This window comes from Coloeus monedula, assembly GCF_965178545.1.
Source record: "Coloeus monedula genome assembly, chromosome: 3".
Classification (NCBI taxonomy): Eukaryota; Metazoa; Chordata; class Aves; order Passeriformes; family Corvidae; genus Coloeus; species Coloeus monedula.
The window spans coordinates 50,906,713-50,923,543 of NC_138783.1; the positions used below are offsets into that span (position 1 = coordinate 50,906,713).

General features: G+C 35.3%; 1 protein-coding gene across 4 annotated transcripts in view; it reads left to right on the forward strand.

Moving 5' to 3' along the window:
* Positions 1-16,831, forward strand: part of NBEA (neurobeachin) — a gene marked incomplete at its 5' end in the record, with an annotated part of 466,147 nt that overhangs the window by 86,326 nt on the left and 362,990 nt on the right. For all 4 annotated transcript variants that reach the window (XM_082279412.1, XM_082279411.1, XM_082279414.1 and 1 more), the window contains 3 exons: positions 1,812-1,933; positions 8,647-8,773; positions 16,466-16,585. In XM_082279412.1, coding sequence (XP_082135538.1) covers positions 1,812-1,933; positions 8,647-8,773; positions 16,466-16,585 — 369 coding nt within the window. The remainder of the gene's footprint in view (positions 1-1,811; positions 1,934-8,646; positions 8,774-16,465; positions 16,586-16,831) is intronic.

Here is a 16,831-nt window from a genome sequence, read left to right on the forward strand (position 1 = left end):
CAAACAAATCCCTACAAATAAATTATTGTATACAGATTTATAGATTATTGAGAGAGTGCATACAAATGGTTAACACTGGGAAATAGAAATCTGAGGTACAGTTCCATTCTGGTATGGAATGGTATATTCTCAGGGAGAACTTGGAATCTTCTAACAGAATATAATCCTGAGATTCCTGTTTTCTCATGCCAGTGCACGGAGGCTGCCCTACTTGCATTTCATCCATCAATGACACTGATAATTTTCTTTAAGCACAAACCACTATGTCCATTCCTTGTGAACAGACTTTTCAGAGTGGGAGATTGCATCAGGGAAGTAAACTAGCTGATAATCACTGTTTTACACCTGGGTTATTTTTTGCTAGATTGCTTCTTTGATCTTGTTTGATACCCAGCCTCATAAACAGATGTGTCAGCAAAATGCATAGGGTCGATTGTGTAAAGAATTAATTACTAAGTTTTGAAAGGGAAATTTTCATTATCTCCTGCTAAATTAAAACCACAGTTAACCTCTTTTACAAGTACATGCAGCAGCAAGACAGCTGTTGCAGAATATGAATGTCTACAGTGACACATACTGCTTTGACATTTTTGGGCTTCAGAGGCAAACCCTGATGAAATTTGTCTCTGAAATTTAATTTTCTATCAGAGGTTCAAAAAACGTTTTGCAGGGGAGGAATTTCAAATATTCCTCCCTGTCCAAAGATGTGCATCAATAACAGGAGTTCTCGATTGTAGTCCAGAATCTCTTTCCTTTGTTTGAATCCTTCCAGGATCTTGTTTCACGTACCCCTTATGATGGACTGCGCACCTGTAAATCAAGAAATTGAGTTTCAAATTTACACTTCTTTATTAGCTCATGTTGGATTACACTATGAAGTTCTGGAGAGGACTTCCTCTGAAGTGGACCAAGGGCAGATATTTATAAAGTGACCCAAAACCCAAAGCATTTCATTCGAAAAAGGAGACTGGAGAGGACCTAGTTGACTAGCACTGAGTTCATTTTCAGGTGTGATGCACAATGTTGACATCAGACAGAGAAACAGCGTAACTTTTAACTGGCATGATAAATATCAGGTTTGCCCTCTTTAAGGTTAAGTTCATGCTCCTTGTAAATCCAAAACTTCAGTGGCAGTATGAAGGAGCCAAGAGCCTACTGAACCAGTCTACGGATATGCTGCTGAGAGCTGCTTCATTTTCCCAGCTGCAAGGCTCTTCCCAATACTGTATTACATCTCTACCAGTCTGTGTAGGTAGCATGTGAGTCACTCCAGTTGGAGGACACCTTATGGTGGTGGTGGGAGTACTACTCCCAGGTATTGTTCCCATTTGTCATCAAGCAGCTCTTCTGCTTAAGGCAGGAAACTGCCTCTCAGGAGGCAGGAGCCATATCCCAAAGGTGTTCCTTGAAATGTTTAGTTTTAACAAGGAGTCTCTATTTTATGATCTGTTGATTTATTTGATTTTATATTTAAGTTTATTGATGAGATTAATAATTATTAAAAGCTGAACTTACAGTTTAATTTCTGCAGAAGTAATTTTTCTATTTTTGTTCTGTTAATATTGCCCATTCACAAATTTAATTTTGTGTCCTCTATTGATAGAATTTATGTTGTTAAAAGTTTAAGTATTTCAAAATAGATAGAAAAGTAATGCATTTATTCAAAAGCAGTATTTGAAGGGTTTTTTCTATATTTTATATTTGAAAGTTAAAGCAGATCTACAGATCTAGAATGGCACAGGATTTTAAAAAGGCATTACTTTTAACAGTATTTCTCAAAAAACTAATTTTTGTTTCTTTCTTTTTCCCAGGCAATTGCATTGCCTCCTATTGCTAAGTGGCCTTATCAAAATGGGTTTACTCTTAACACCTGGTTTCGTATGGATCCACTAAACAATATCAATGTAGATAAGGATAAACCCTATCTCTATTGGTAAGTAGCTTATAATGCTGCAGTTATAGTTTGTTCTGGCTTCCTAACAACAGTTAATCTTTCTCCTTCTTTTTAGTTTCTGACATGTTTTCTCCCTGCCCCCATCAAATATCTACAGATTTTGATGGCTGCTCACTGTATACAAACTCTTAAAAAGTCATCTGTCCTTTTTGCTTTGCAATTCGTAAGTCCATGGATTCAAGATATGTGCCTTGTAGATAAACCATAAAATCTAGTGTGGTGGTTTCTTTAGGAGTTCTAAAATATATTATTTCTTAGAGCTGTAAACTGAGAATGTTGTCATATATTCTGTTTGGTGGTAAAGATTCGTAGCCGATGTCAGTACTACAAAATAAATCTGTTAAACTCAGAGCACACTGTTTGCACATTATCTAAAGGTAATATAAAGTACATCTATGAATATGAAAACAGCTTACTGATCACCTGTTCTCCAAAAATGTGAAAAACTAATGTGAATGTCATGCACATAAAAGAAACGGAATATACCAATCTCAGAAGGAAATTGCAGTATCACAGAATATGTTGAGTTGGAAGAGACCTATCACGATCATTGAGTCCAACTCCTAGCCCTGCACAGGACCATCCCAATCACACCGTATGCCTGAGAGCAGTGTCCAAACCCTTCTTAAACTTTGTCAGGCACCAGCACCAGCTCTGACCACTTCCTTGGGGAGCCTGTTCCAGTGCCCGACCACCCTCTGGGTGGAGAACTTTTCCCTAATATCCAATCTAAATCTCCCCTGACACAACTTCAGGCCTGTGACTACAGGTCCTGTGACTACAGGGAAGAGATCAGTTCCTGCCCCTCCTCTTCCCCCTCATGAGGAAGTTGTAGCTGCAATGAGGTCTCCTCTCAGTCTTCTCTTCTCCAGGATGAACAGACAAGTGACCTCAGCCACTCTTCATACGGGTTCCACTCCAGACCCTTCACCATCCTCTTGGCCCTCCTTCAGACACTCTCCAATAGTTTAATGTCTTTATAAAATCTTGGTGCCCAAAACTGCCCCCAGCACTTGAGGTGAGGCTGCTGCAGTGCAGAGCAGAGCAGGAAAATCCCCTCCCTTGGCCGGCTGCCGATGCTGTGCCTGATGCACCCCAGGACATGCCTGACCCTCCTGGCTGCCAGGGCACTGCTGACTCATGTTCAGCTTGCCATCAACTAGGACCCCCAGGTACCTTTCCACAGCACTGCTCTCCAGCCCCTCATTCTCCAGTCTGTCTGTACATCCAGGGTTACCCCATCCCAGGTGCAGAATCTGGCACTTTCCCTTGTTGAACTTGATATCGTTGGTGATTGCCCAGTCCTCTGATTTGTCGGTCTCTCTGCAGGGCCTCACTGCCTTCAAAGGAGTCAACAGTTCCTCTCACAGTTTTGTACTATCTGCAAACTTGCTTTTATGCCTTCCAGTCCTGCATCCAAGTCATTTATGAAAATGTTGAAGAGCACAGGGCCTAAGATGTAGCCCTGCAGACCCCATTAGTCACAGGAACAATGCAAATTCTTGCAATTTTTAGATTGTGGATTAACCCAAGCTCTAATTAATAATTCAAAATAGGAAAAATATCCATCTAAACTTTACACAGATTTCAGACTTTGCCACATAAAAGTTTGTGTCACATACAACCACCACCAATAGAAAGATACCAAAGTAAACATTTATTTTCTTTCAACATGCTTTTTGATCATATAATTAATATCTTTTTCAGTTTAACTAGATGAAAAATGTGTAGTATAAATAACTCTAGGCTCTAGGTGAGTGCAGTGCCTTTGTGGTGTGAGACAGCAGTTATATCAGCTCAACCATGATGTGAAAACTGATTCTAAAAACTGGAGAAGGGAAGCAAAGAAATGCTCTCACATTTGCCAGATGTGAAGGAAATTTACCACTATTCTGTTATTAGGGACATGCTAAACCCTGCTTCAAGAACTGTAAGTCAATTTGTTTTTTTCTAAAAAAATAATTCTAATTATCTCTGAGGATGATGTTGGGCAGCTGCTGACAGTCTATTAACACTTGTGTATTGGAATAGTATTGCAGCTATCTTACCAATTATAAACTGAGTGTGACAACCCTGGAAGAAAATTAGAAGTTTGACATTTGCATGAATGATAAATAATAACAAGGCAGAGCAGTCAAATTCAAAGGGTAAGGTAAAAGAATTCTGTAGCAGAAATTTTAGTATAAGCCAACCAATGTCATATACCTGGCAGTGGATAGTGGGTGCCATGCTTACAGAATGAGTAGTTATATATTAGAAAGCAGAAATTACAGCAGGATGTTAAAGATTGTTGTAGGTTACCAACTGACCCTGAAATCCATTTTCAATGCTTTAGCTGAAAGAGCTAATGTGATCTTTTTAAGGATAGTCTGAACAAACAGAAAAGAAAATAAAGGTTCCCTTCCTGAGATCTTGGCAAAAGCATTACTGGAATGCCATTTACGGTTAAGAATTCCTACTTCTTTTAAGAGACCATGGGAAAAACTGGTACTATTCATAAAACACTTGGGAGTGTCCCCTGAAAAACACATTTTATAATAAATAATTTTTTTAAAATCTGAGATCTGGTGGGTAGACTGCAAAACAAGAAAATTCAAACTTTTAGATACACAGAACTATGGTCACTTACACTATCACAACTATAAGACACAATAAAATAATAATAAACATCTTCATTATAGTTTAATAGATTGTTGGAAATATTTCTTAAAAACTAAGGTGTAGATTCTTTGTCATAAAGACACTGCAAATTTAGATATTTAGGGCTAGCCTTGAGTATGCTCAACTGGGAAGTCTCCTTCCTCTAAATCAATTTACTTGTTCCTGCTAAAAAAAAGGGATGGGTGACATAAGTAAGGCCTGGAATTAGATAGGATCAGTCCAGATGCTAAGATTGATTTTAGTGGGGGGTTTTTGTGTTTTTTTTTTTTTTAGTTTTTTATTTTTTAAGATGTGCTTTCTTTCAGATTATATATCAGGTTCTCTAAAAGAGTTAGAAGGTGAACTGAGGCTGGATTGTCATAAATGTTTTTTGCCCATAAAACATCCAAGTGCTTCCACAAGCATTATATGGAAGAATGGCTAAAACTTCTGAAAGTATATTCTACATTTTAGTTTTATAGATGTAGAGACAGGAAGAAAAAAAAAAAAAACAACCAAAAATCAAGCTGTCTAATATTTTCAGACTTTCTCTAGGGCTTATGATAATAGAGATAATGCAGAACAGTTGCAAAAGCATATAGTGGAATTCCAAAGTTGGTAGAAAGCAAATTTCACCCACACCTTTCAGGCAAGAATGAATTAATATCTTCTCAATATCAGCACTACAATCATGTGTTAAATTGCTCATAAAATCATAAGCTAAAGAAACTGGAATCGCTAAACAGTTCCACCAGTGGATGGAAGAATGCTCTCTTGCTATTGAAGTGTAATAACATTCACTAGCTGCTTTGAGAAACTGGCTGAAATGGAACATAATTGTAAAGGTTATATGAACAAACTGTAGTAAAATTGCGTTCCAGCTGCTATGGGAGGTAATTTAAGGCTCATAAAACCATATGGCTGTTGATGGTACTGCTCTTGTTGTCTCCATGCATTTCATCTCTGGATGTGGCAAGTTCTGCACATGTAGGTAATCGGTAAGAAAATTTCTTTGCAATATCCTAGGGACCAGTCCTAGCCTACCTTACCTTTGGCAAGAAAGAAAATGTGAAGATTAGTATTATATAGTATAATGTTGAAGTAAACAGAACACATTTGAATACTCAGTTTCTTAACTACTGTTGTATTAGAATTCTTATTAATTTAGGGGAAAACCAGTACAATCTTGAGTAAGTTTATAAATGTTTATAAAATCATTCATTCTATTCCAAGACAAAGAGCCCTGCTAAGAAATTAGCAGTTTTTTCATTATTTCATTGCTTTCTCATGTTCGTGCGCAGAACTCCAGGAAGTTAAACACATGACAACTCAGTGTTTAAAATTTTAGAAACAGTCTGATTTGACCATAATGGTGATAAAATCAGCCCAGTAACCAGGAAGGATAGGAAAGGGAAAAAAATTTAAAGATGTAGACCTTTATTCAAGAGAGATTCTTTATTTCAAAATGCTTTCTAGCTCTTGTTCAAAGTAGTAGGAGACATTTTACACAATGGTAATGTTTTATCAGGTAGAACCATGATATTTTCAATGGTTGGGTGTTGTTAATTTAAAATAAAAGATTATATTTGACATCTCTAATGAAATAATACAACATCATATGTCAGAACGTAGTGAATCTCTGTATTGTTTTAATATCCTTCAGAATGGGATTCCATTAAACAAAACCGTTTTAGACTGTAGAGATGACTTACATTGCTGAGAAACGAATTTGGCATCGTGAGAGATGCAGTTACCTGCTGAAAAGTTCTTTGAGTGGCATAAGGCCCTAAGGAGATAAATCAAAGTCTCAAACTATCTCAGAACACATTCAGTTGTTCCTGTTGTAAGAGCTGTATTTTAGGTTTTCTAACCTTCATTTTATTGTACAGAATTCAGTGCTGTGGTCGTGCAGGTTGTGTATATGGGTAATGCAGATTGTATACGTATATGGGTGATATTCTACCACAGGGCTGTTCACTGCTCCTTTTGTTGGGGGCTGTAGCTGCTTTTGGGGTCATTGTGGAAGCCAGATCATTGCATGATCCAGATTAAAAATAGTCTTCAAAAGATTAAAGGGAATGGCAGTGTTATGAAGTATCTTCACTGCTGAGATCAGTGATAGTGGACAGCATGTAATATTTCTTTTCATTCTTAGGTTATGTCTTAGGTTTATTTAGAGAGAACATTTTACGTTTATTAAAGAAGTGGAGTTTTTTTTTTTCCTTTTTTACAAAGAGAGTTCTGTGGAAACTTTGTAAAGGCAGTGGCAGGGAATAATGCTCCTTTTCAGCACAACAGCTTGAAGGAAGAGAGAACTGTGTACAGTGTAGAGAAGCAGATGAATGAATAAGACACAGCCTGAATTTGGGAAAAAAAGATATATGCTATATCTACTTCAAGACTGGAAGTAGAAACTTGTGTGCAAGGACCCGTTAGGGTGCAGAAAAACTATCTAGAGGTGTTACTACTCCTGTTTACTCGGTTCTGTTTACTCTGTTTTTAAAATTTAATAAAAGTATTCTAATTAATTAATTAAAACAAAAGTGGCTTTCTAGAATTTGAGAATTTGAATGTCTCTTTTTTACCTCCTCTACAAATTCCCTCATAGGAGAGGAATGTCTAAGCCCTGATCACCTCGGGGTCTAATCACAACACCTATCTTATAAAGAGTTTATTTTTTTCGTAAGGTCATGGTTTATCAACTATTTTTTTGATGGTGAGCAAAGAGGAAAATCTGATTCTCTCCTTAAATAATGTACACATGCAGATTTAACTGTAAGTTTCTGAAGATTGAATAAGTTCCACAAATATGCAAATTTTTCCTTATCAAAATCATTATTGTATATGTGTGGTAGGGTAGACCAAAAATATACAATTTCAGCAGCTATTAAGGAAGATGAAATTTGAACTTGATGTTTGTGTGTACCTTTCACCTCTTAATATTCCTAGAAAAAAACTAGTAAAAGTGTTTGAAGAAAATGTTGCAACAAAGAAACAATTTAAATCAGTATTATTGCAATAACATAAAATTATTTTATAAGTTAGCTACATTAAGAGAATGAGAAAGTATTAATTAGTGGGCTACAGGGCTTTGTACAAATGCTCAAAATGAGTAGTGTCTTTTTTCTTATATTTACAAAGCTTCATTTCAGAATTCATAGCTGAAATTCACCATCTAGACCTTGTATTTCAGCCATTGGTTATTTATTAAAGAAAAGTCAAGAATCTTTATAAAGTTGCTCCATATTGTTGATAGCAAACTGCTCTTCATTGTACTTAGCTTTGCAGAAGGGATTGTGCAGCATAGCCGTAGATATGGACTTGCCGTTTTTAAATTGTTCTGTGAATGTCATTCATGAACTTTCGCCAGTTACCTTTGCAAAGTGTTTTTTAAGTCCAGAATTACTCTTTAAAATGCTTTTGATTTCAAATATAAGTGGAGAAATGTATGAGCTTTCTTTGTTATCTTTCTTTATGATATTTGTCATAAGGAAGCTTGGAAATCCTTGTTAAACTTACTTTCTTAAAATTGCAGTCTTTTATCCATTTGACAAATGAAAATAAATCCGCAACTCAGATGATTAAAACTTCATAGATCATTAGCAAATTAATTCATAAGTCTGAAAAATAATTCCTGTGTATAATAATTATCTTGAATCCAAATTTGCGTCATACCAGCTGCACCGTTCCCTGAATCCCCCAAAATTCCAAGACATCTCACACTTGTTCTGTAATGGATATTTCTTCACAGCTTTAACCAGATATGTTATTTTAAACGATGATTAATTAAGAAACTGAGGGTGAAACATGATAGATATAATACTGTCTTGGATTTTAGAAAAAAAAAAAGTCCTGATTTTTAAAATGTGGTCTGGAATCTATTAAGTGCTGAAGGTGAGTAGCTCCCCAAAGAATGGTGGAAGAAAATTAGATTCACCATTCCAGGTACAAATTTATTTTCTTTTTCATGGCAATTTAAAGTAGTATTTGGACCTTTTTATTATACAATAATTCCTCTTTTCTCAATTTCATTCATAATTCTTTCTTTTCAGTTTCCGCACTAGCAAAGGTGTTGGGTATTCTGCTCATTTTGTTGGCAACTGCTTAATAGTTACGTCGTTGAAGTCAAAAGGCAAAGGTTTCCAGCACTGTGTGAAGTATGACTTTCAGCCACGCAAGGTAAGCAAAGTGGTGTTTACAGTAAAGAGTAACATTGAATAACATGAATAACATTGACACTGTGCTTCTGGGACGAGGGCTTAAATCCCTTTAGTGCCGTAGTATTACTAATAATTTCGTATTTATAAGTAACTGCTCTAGTGGTCATGCAAAGTTACAGTTCAGAATCAATTCAAGAAAAATGTAATAATTTATAGCATAGCATTTCTATGAAGTCAGTTTGCTTTTCAAATTACTGCTTAATTAGCTTCAGATAGAGAAGAGTTTTGAGTACTTGTAAAATGGCTATTATTTATATACCATCATTCTGTTTCTGAAAATTCTGTACGTGGTAGCTTTGTTGCCAAGGTCTTATACGATATAAGACTCTGAACTTTCTTCCATGTCAGTGCTGTTTTGGGATTTCTCATTTTTCATAGTAAATCTTGATTATATCTCTAGATCATTTTAGTGTTTATTTCTACTGTATGCCTAGTAGTCTTAGGTGAACAATGATTTTGCGGCCTTCAGTATTGCTGTTAGTTGACTTTTCTGTGCAGCAAGCATTATGTGTTTGTCATGGATATCAGTCTGTGTATATTTTGCCATGAAGCTCATTTCTTTTTTTTATGGGCTTAGAATTTGTATACTGAATTTCAGTTCTTCATTTTCTTTTTCTTTTTTTTTTTTTTTTTTGAGGAACCAATCTCTTTAGGAGGGAATGCCATTGTTCAGACATCAGCTTAATGTTCTACTATTTCTCTTGGTGTCTGTGGTTCAAAATCACCGATTCTAATTTTGTCATTGTGCCAATTTGGGCAAATTTGGAAATACATCCTCTGAGAGAAGGCAGGTTACAACCATCCCTCCCCCACCAGGTTCAGGAAAAAAATAATTTTTCCTTGAAGGAAAGTGAAAGAGATAAAAACTATTTATTTAACAAACATGCAGGAAAAGGATAATAATGCTAAATAATGAAACCTCTTGCTGTAGAGAGAAAACCTGGGAAAATTTCAGAGTCCTTCCGTAGGTAGCCTCTCTCCTCCTCCTCGGAGCTGGGACGGGGTGGGCCCTCCTCCAGGGCCTCCACCTCAGTGGAAAAAGTCCCAATATGTTCTGATATTGAAAACAGTCCAGCAGAGAAAAAGGGGAAAAAAATCCAAAGTCCCAGGAAAACAAAAGTTCAACTCTCCGTCTCCCTCTGGGGAAAAAAGGCCAAAAGCTGGTTGGAAAGCAAGCAGGGTGCTTCCTCCGCTCTCCACCGCAGAAAGCAGAGGAGTCTGTGTATCTGTGTCCTTGAAAATAAATTGTGAACTGCTTTGAAAGTTTTGCTGAATCTTTTTTTTCTCTCCCCCCTCTCAGGCTCACTTTAAAGGCACAGAAAAGGCAAAAAATTAATTTCTGGGCATAGAACAGCGATATGGGATACAACATAATATTAAGTCACCCCCAGACAGTCACGTAGCTTTGACTATCACACAAGCATGAAACTTACGGTTTTCTTAAAACAAAATAATGTCTTTTTCTAGCATACCACTTATAAACGTATCTGCTGAGTGTATTGGAGTGAATCAATTCTAGTTTTCATGTTTTTTCAATTTTATAGCGAGAAAAGTATTTTGATGACAGTTGAATTTTAGTTTAAAGTAGCACATCTGAATCCAGGAAAAGACATAATTGTTAACTTTTGTATTATATTATTGATAGTCAGCTTTTGGGATCTAGCTGATCTTTACTTGTTGATGAGGAAATAGTTTTTCATATTTAGCAAGATATGCTTTTGTTAATTTTTAATACATATGACTAGTTTTCTTCATGCCAGCTCTGGAAAATTTTAGCTTTTGCTGTTTTAATAAAAATGACTAATTCTGAAATGCTAGTACCTGTGTATCTCATTATATGAATACCAGTTTCAAATCAAAATCAGCTGATCTGCTGAAGTATATCAAAATATAACTCCCATGTTAGTTTCACATATCCCAAAGTTCATGCTTCATACACTTTGGGTCATGTGTCAGATTTAGAAAATATTTCAAATAAATATTCTAGAATATATTTTCAAGTGGTTTAATATATGTTTTTCCATCATTAACTTGTGTTCACATGTATGTGTTAAGGTACATAATGCATAGTGGAGGAAATATAACCTGTCAAATACTATTCCTGGCCCTTACAAATCAAAATTTATCCTGTTTAACATGAAAATTGATTTTCTTCATGTTGTTTAGATATGACATTGGTTTCACTGTACAAGATTTGGATGTGTAGGTATGTATTCAAAAAATGTGTCCTCATTTACAAAGCAGCTAACTGTCCAAATGCTAACTTAAGAAGTGTGATTTTTGCCATCAGATGTACTGTTCCCTAGCCATTTGCTTACAGACATAGGCATTTCAGCAATAGATTTTGTCAGAAGCATCATCTTCAATAAACTTCTGAATAATGTGTTTTGAGGGTTTTAAAAATTTTTTGGTGAATCACAGTAAAATGATAAATTCAAGTCACCCGGTCAAAAGCTTTATGTAGGCAGATCAGAGAGCTGCTATGTTCACGTGAAGGTCTTCCTGCTGTTAACTATGTCAGATGACACCATTCACAGTATAATGTGTAATCTTAATTTATAACTTTAACATGTGCCGAGTGGTTACTTTACGTTTCAATTGGTGTATTTTAATAACATTGTAAAAGTAAGCATTTATAAAACTATATGGATAAATTTGGTTATCATATCTCCAAATAGAAAATGTGGGTGTAGTATAATAGCCTGACATCTCAACAGAGATAAACTAACTTTGGCAGTATTATGTTTAATATGTCTACTGCTTTTTTGGGACTCCAAATTGAATTTTTTGTGTGAGTGACCCCCAGTGGTTTTTGCTCCCATGAGTTTCAGCGTCAGCATCAATTCTTGTAAAACTGTAACAGGAAAGCAGTGTAGTCAAGAGCAAACAGCTTTTTTGTGTGTGTATGTTTCTAATCCTGAGCACCTTTAACTGTAGCAGAGACAGAAATAAGTTCCACATCCTGGAAATACTTAGTGTGTGATGCCTCATCTCTCTGATTGTACTGTGCTATGGAGTAGGAATATGACTTAGTGACTTAGCAGTTGGTGACTAAGCTTGACAGGTTTCAGCAGTAAAAACAATGCATAGAGAAGTGCCTTTTAGTACTACCTAAGGAAGCTCTTGTTACAGCAGAGAGAGGCATGGTCTTTGTGCATTTTTGAGCAAATAATATGGGGAAGGAAACTGAAGGATGAATCCGAAAGAAAATTGTATTACTGACTTTGAATATTAGCGGAAAAAAAAGGATTTTTTTCAACTAAGAGTTGAAGAAAAATTGTGTGTGAGATCATACAACTTGGTTGGTTTGTTTGTAGTAGAAAAGTGTCCTCAGATACAGAATGATAGAGAAATTAAAAAAAAGCCTGTTTAGCATGAGCAAAGAACATTCATATAAGTGAGACACAGATACTAAGAGGCATACAAGGATGGTTGCTTCTACATATCCTAAAAAATATAAAAAGGAAAGAAGCTGGAATGTCTTATTTTAAATCAGGTTATTGACATAATAGTAGTATCAGAAGCTTTGTGGACTTGACCATCAGTAGTTATAGCTATGAGTGATAGTGGGGCAGGCCTTGGCCATAGTATGGTGCCCTGTAGTAAAGACAGCCTTATCAGGTAAATAAGTTAATTGTAACAATATATAAAATTGTTTTTGTGCTCTGAAAATCAGCAGCTCAGTAGGAAAACCATACTTTTCAATTAAATTGTTAGCCACATGACAAGGATGGTTATAGCATCTGTGATGAATTGGAGAAGATCAGAAAGCATACTAATAAACTGGGTGTTATCTTACTGGTAAAGGTGTTCAAACTTTTAAATACCACATACATTTAGATTTATTTATTTTGGTAACTTTCAGAGAGTTCAGACATTGACTCTTGCTTGAATTTGTTGTGAAAAATGCAGGATATGCTGTATATGAAGGATTTATGATTTTTATTTTCAAAGGAACTGCAAAAATCTGCCTTTCCTTCTTAGAAAAAAAAAGTGTTTGTTAATGCTAGCGAGATTGCCTAAATGCAAAATTACAAAATACTAAAAGCAAATACACCATTAATCAAAAAATCCAATAGACTATTTAAAAGCTGCTTACAATTTACCTGAGCGTAGATAAATAGCAAAGTACAGACCACTGTAAGTAAAACGAATTTGTTCAGGAAGTCAAAGTTGCATCCAAATAAAGAGTACTTAGAAAAGTACAAGTTATAGCAAATTCTATGAAAATTATTAGACAAGTAGGTTTTTTTCCTGTTCATAGGGCCAATTAGATGACTGAGGCTTAATAGGAAACCTTGAAGAATACATTAACATGGCAAAAAAGCTAAATAATTTAATTCCATCATTGTTTACTACAAGATGAGTCAATGGGGATGAGTCAGAGGAAGTGTCTCAAATTTAAATGTAAATAGAAGAGATATAGAAATCTATATAAGACATAGTAATTAATTTCTAGAACCTTAGAGTAGGCAGCCCCTAGTTCCAAAGCCAAAATTTCAATTGGGTTATAATTTTTTTTTTTTTTCCAAAGGAATTCTAGATGGGAAATAAAACAAATTTTAGAAAATGTGCTTTCTGATATTTAGAATTAGATATTATCACACTTGATTTCTTTGCCATCAATTTGTGATAGAAGCTAGGAAAATGTAAAGGAATGATTAGAAAACACATAGATAAGTGTATCTGGGACAAAGCAATGCACTGCTGCACTGGAATTTTTTCCCTTGCTTCCACTGAATTATTTTAAAGAGTCTCACTTTGCATAAGAACAAGTTTGTTAGCCAGTTGATACACACACTATGTGGATTTCTGAAAACCTTTAGGCATTATACTCATCTGAAAGCCTTAAAAGAAATTATGTTATTATACGATAAGAGAATTATATTCATTAAAATACAGTGATGGAAGGATATGAATCAAGTGAGCAAGCAGAAATCTCAGAAGGACTTTTATTTTCTTGTTCCTAAGACTGCATCAGGGACTTGGTGGAGTTTGTCATCTTCTATTTAGGAATTAGCTTTGAAAACCCACATTAGTCATTTTGGCTAGATTAATAGTGACAAATGTGAGACAAAGAGTAAACCATTTTTTTAATACTTGAATAGTTTCCTGGCTAAAAATATATTGCCATTTAAGGCGTAAATTTAGTTAATTCAAGGGTAGGAGGACAAAAAGCAGTATTTTACTGGATTAGTTATGGTAGTGAGCTAGGATAGACTTCGTGTGCATGTGTGTGTATGCATGTGTATTCAAGATCAGAGCTGAGGGGTTGTTTTAGAACTTGGCTTGTGGTTCAGAGTAATTGGCATAGGTAGTGGTCTGACATAGCAGCCCAGCTAAAGTTTCAGAAAAGTTGCATGAAAGAAATGAGGCTTGAACTAAAAGAAGTTGCATGAGCATGTATGGGGGATAACATGGGGGAAAAAATTATTATAATAAGGAGTTTATATAATTCTCCTAAATTTTGATGTGAACACCAAAGCTCTCCCAAGATAGCATTTCTCATTTTAGTTCCTTGTAGGATCTGTGGACAGTGTTTAAAAAGAAGTAATGAATTATTTGTTTCCAAATGATGAATGAGTCATCTAGTAAGCTTCAGCTACACACAGAGACAGTCTTACAAACTGGTACATTTTCAGAAATGGTTTTAAAGCCCTTGAAAAGTAAAGTCACAGGCAGAAGATAAATAGATAAAACCTGGGGCTTAGGGGTTGTCAGCTGATTTCTGCTACAAAAGTGTCATACCTGGAAATACGAATAAATACACAAAAGGCACAACTTTGAATAGAACCAGCACAAAGAATGCCTGCTGTTGGGATGAAAATTTTTTAAATCAACATCACTTGGTGGAGATTATTGGTAAATTAACCACTGAAAGAATGGGAACATGGGAATATTTTTCTGAGAGATTTATGTTGGGTTGTGTGGAGCTTTGGAAAAGAAGTAATGATGAAAAGAAAGCTCCAGTCATGTGGTTTGCACTGAGTTTCTGATTAGCAGTTACATGTCTAGACATTGAGTTGTGAATATTTTGTTGAATTTATGGTGGGTGTTCCTTCCTTAAATAGAATCTGGTTACAAAATGGGAAACGAAATTTGCTTAGGGAGTTTTGAGTTAGGTTTTTTGATTTTTTTTTTTTTTTTTTTTTTTTTTTTTGAGGTTGACAGTGACTTACAAAAATTATTTTGTTCATGGCTCTTTGAAAAAAAAAAAAAATTGAGTTGCCATGCATGACTTCAGAAGCCAAATCAGGAGCAGTACTTCTTTAATCCAGTATTGCTCAATAAGTCTATTTGCTTTGAAATTCAGGAAATGACACGCTCTAAAGTATCATTGTATAATCAGCAGCACTTTTCTATCTTCTCTTAGCTGTAGGTTTTAAGGAGGAAAAAATGAAAAAATATTTTTTAATACCTGGAAACAGATGTGTAAAAATATGTGTTCTCATATCTAGAGATATTATAGACATGTAACAGAACACAGCTCAATTTGACGACGACTGCTGTAGTGCTTATTGTCAAAATGTATTTTGCTGCATGCTATTTTTTTTTTTTGTAATTCTGTGCTTTGTCTAATATCAAAATCAACATGTGAGAACATTTGCTTTTATTTGCTCTGATACAGAGAGACAGAATTTTATATGAGTAGGCTCTGTATCTACTTATCCCAGCTCAGAAAGAGAGTCAACAAGCCCCAAGGGTTGCAGAAGGGCCCTACTTTGAAAAAGAGGGACTTATCTGAACACGGAAATCAAAATATAGTAATTGAAAAAGATACCAAGAAAGGGATGATGATGAAAATGTCAATTATTATTCCAAATTATTAGAAGACAAAAGGATGTTTTTAAGACAAGCTGACATTTTCACAGAGTCAATAAGATTGGAAGGGGATGTGTTGAGACCATCTTGTCTCTTCCGCTGTTTGCAAAAGGGACACCTAGATCAGGTTGCTCTGGATTTTTTCCAGTTATCTTTTTAATGTCCCCAAGCAAGAAGACTCCACAGGTCTTCTTGAACTTCTTTGTCATGGACATAATGATTCCTGTTAAACAAATTACGGGAAAGATCACCACAGTTGTACATGGAAGCTTTTAATTGTGGTGCCTTCTCTGTTTGATTATTTAATGCCTTTTTAATTATATGAAAGTTGTCCAAAAATCAGTGGAATGGTAAAGAATAGAGGAAAAATATCAAAGCAAACAATCAGGATGACATCTTAAACTGGGCTGTAAAATTTGCTATTGTAAATTTTTTCTATTTATTTAGTAATTTCTGATAGACAGCTGTGCTGCAGAGACAGAGGTATGTGCTATGAATTTGTTAAGGTAAGAGCACATAGCTCTGGATTTCCTATCAAAACTCAGCTGTGTTTTTTTTACAGAATAGTGTTGAAATTAAATTGTATGTATGCATTTTCACCTCTAATCCCATAAAGGAATGCAGGTAGGTACAATATTACATTTAGGCACAGTTCTATTGACAGGACTTGAAGTTCCATTGACTTGAATTTCAATTTTATGTGTTTGCAAGGATTCATCTGTTTGTGTAAGTTTATGAGACTGGTCTCTTATTTTTTATGCCATTCATTAACTCTATCTTTTATAGCACAAAGCCTGCCCCTGTGTACTGATTTCTCATGTCTTTCCAGTGGTACATGATAAGCATTGTACACATCTACAATCGGTGGAGAAACAGTGAAATACGCTGTTATGTGAATGGTCAGCTGGTATCCTATGGTGACATGGCCTGGCACGTTAACACGAATGATGTAAGATTTTATTCTTTTTCCTTTCTCATCACTTTTCATTTTAAGGTTAATTCAAAAAGAAAAAAAAAGGTGCTATTTTTTTTTTCTCAAGATCTTTGCAGATTTTCTTTTTTAAATGTTCTCTTTTGTTCTTATTTATTCATCTACTTAATAAAATGTAGTATTATTGACTTTTTGGTTTTTTGTGTACATGTGCTTTCTTTCTGTACCTTCGACTTCAGAAAGTGTGAGAGCCTAGACCTAATG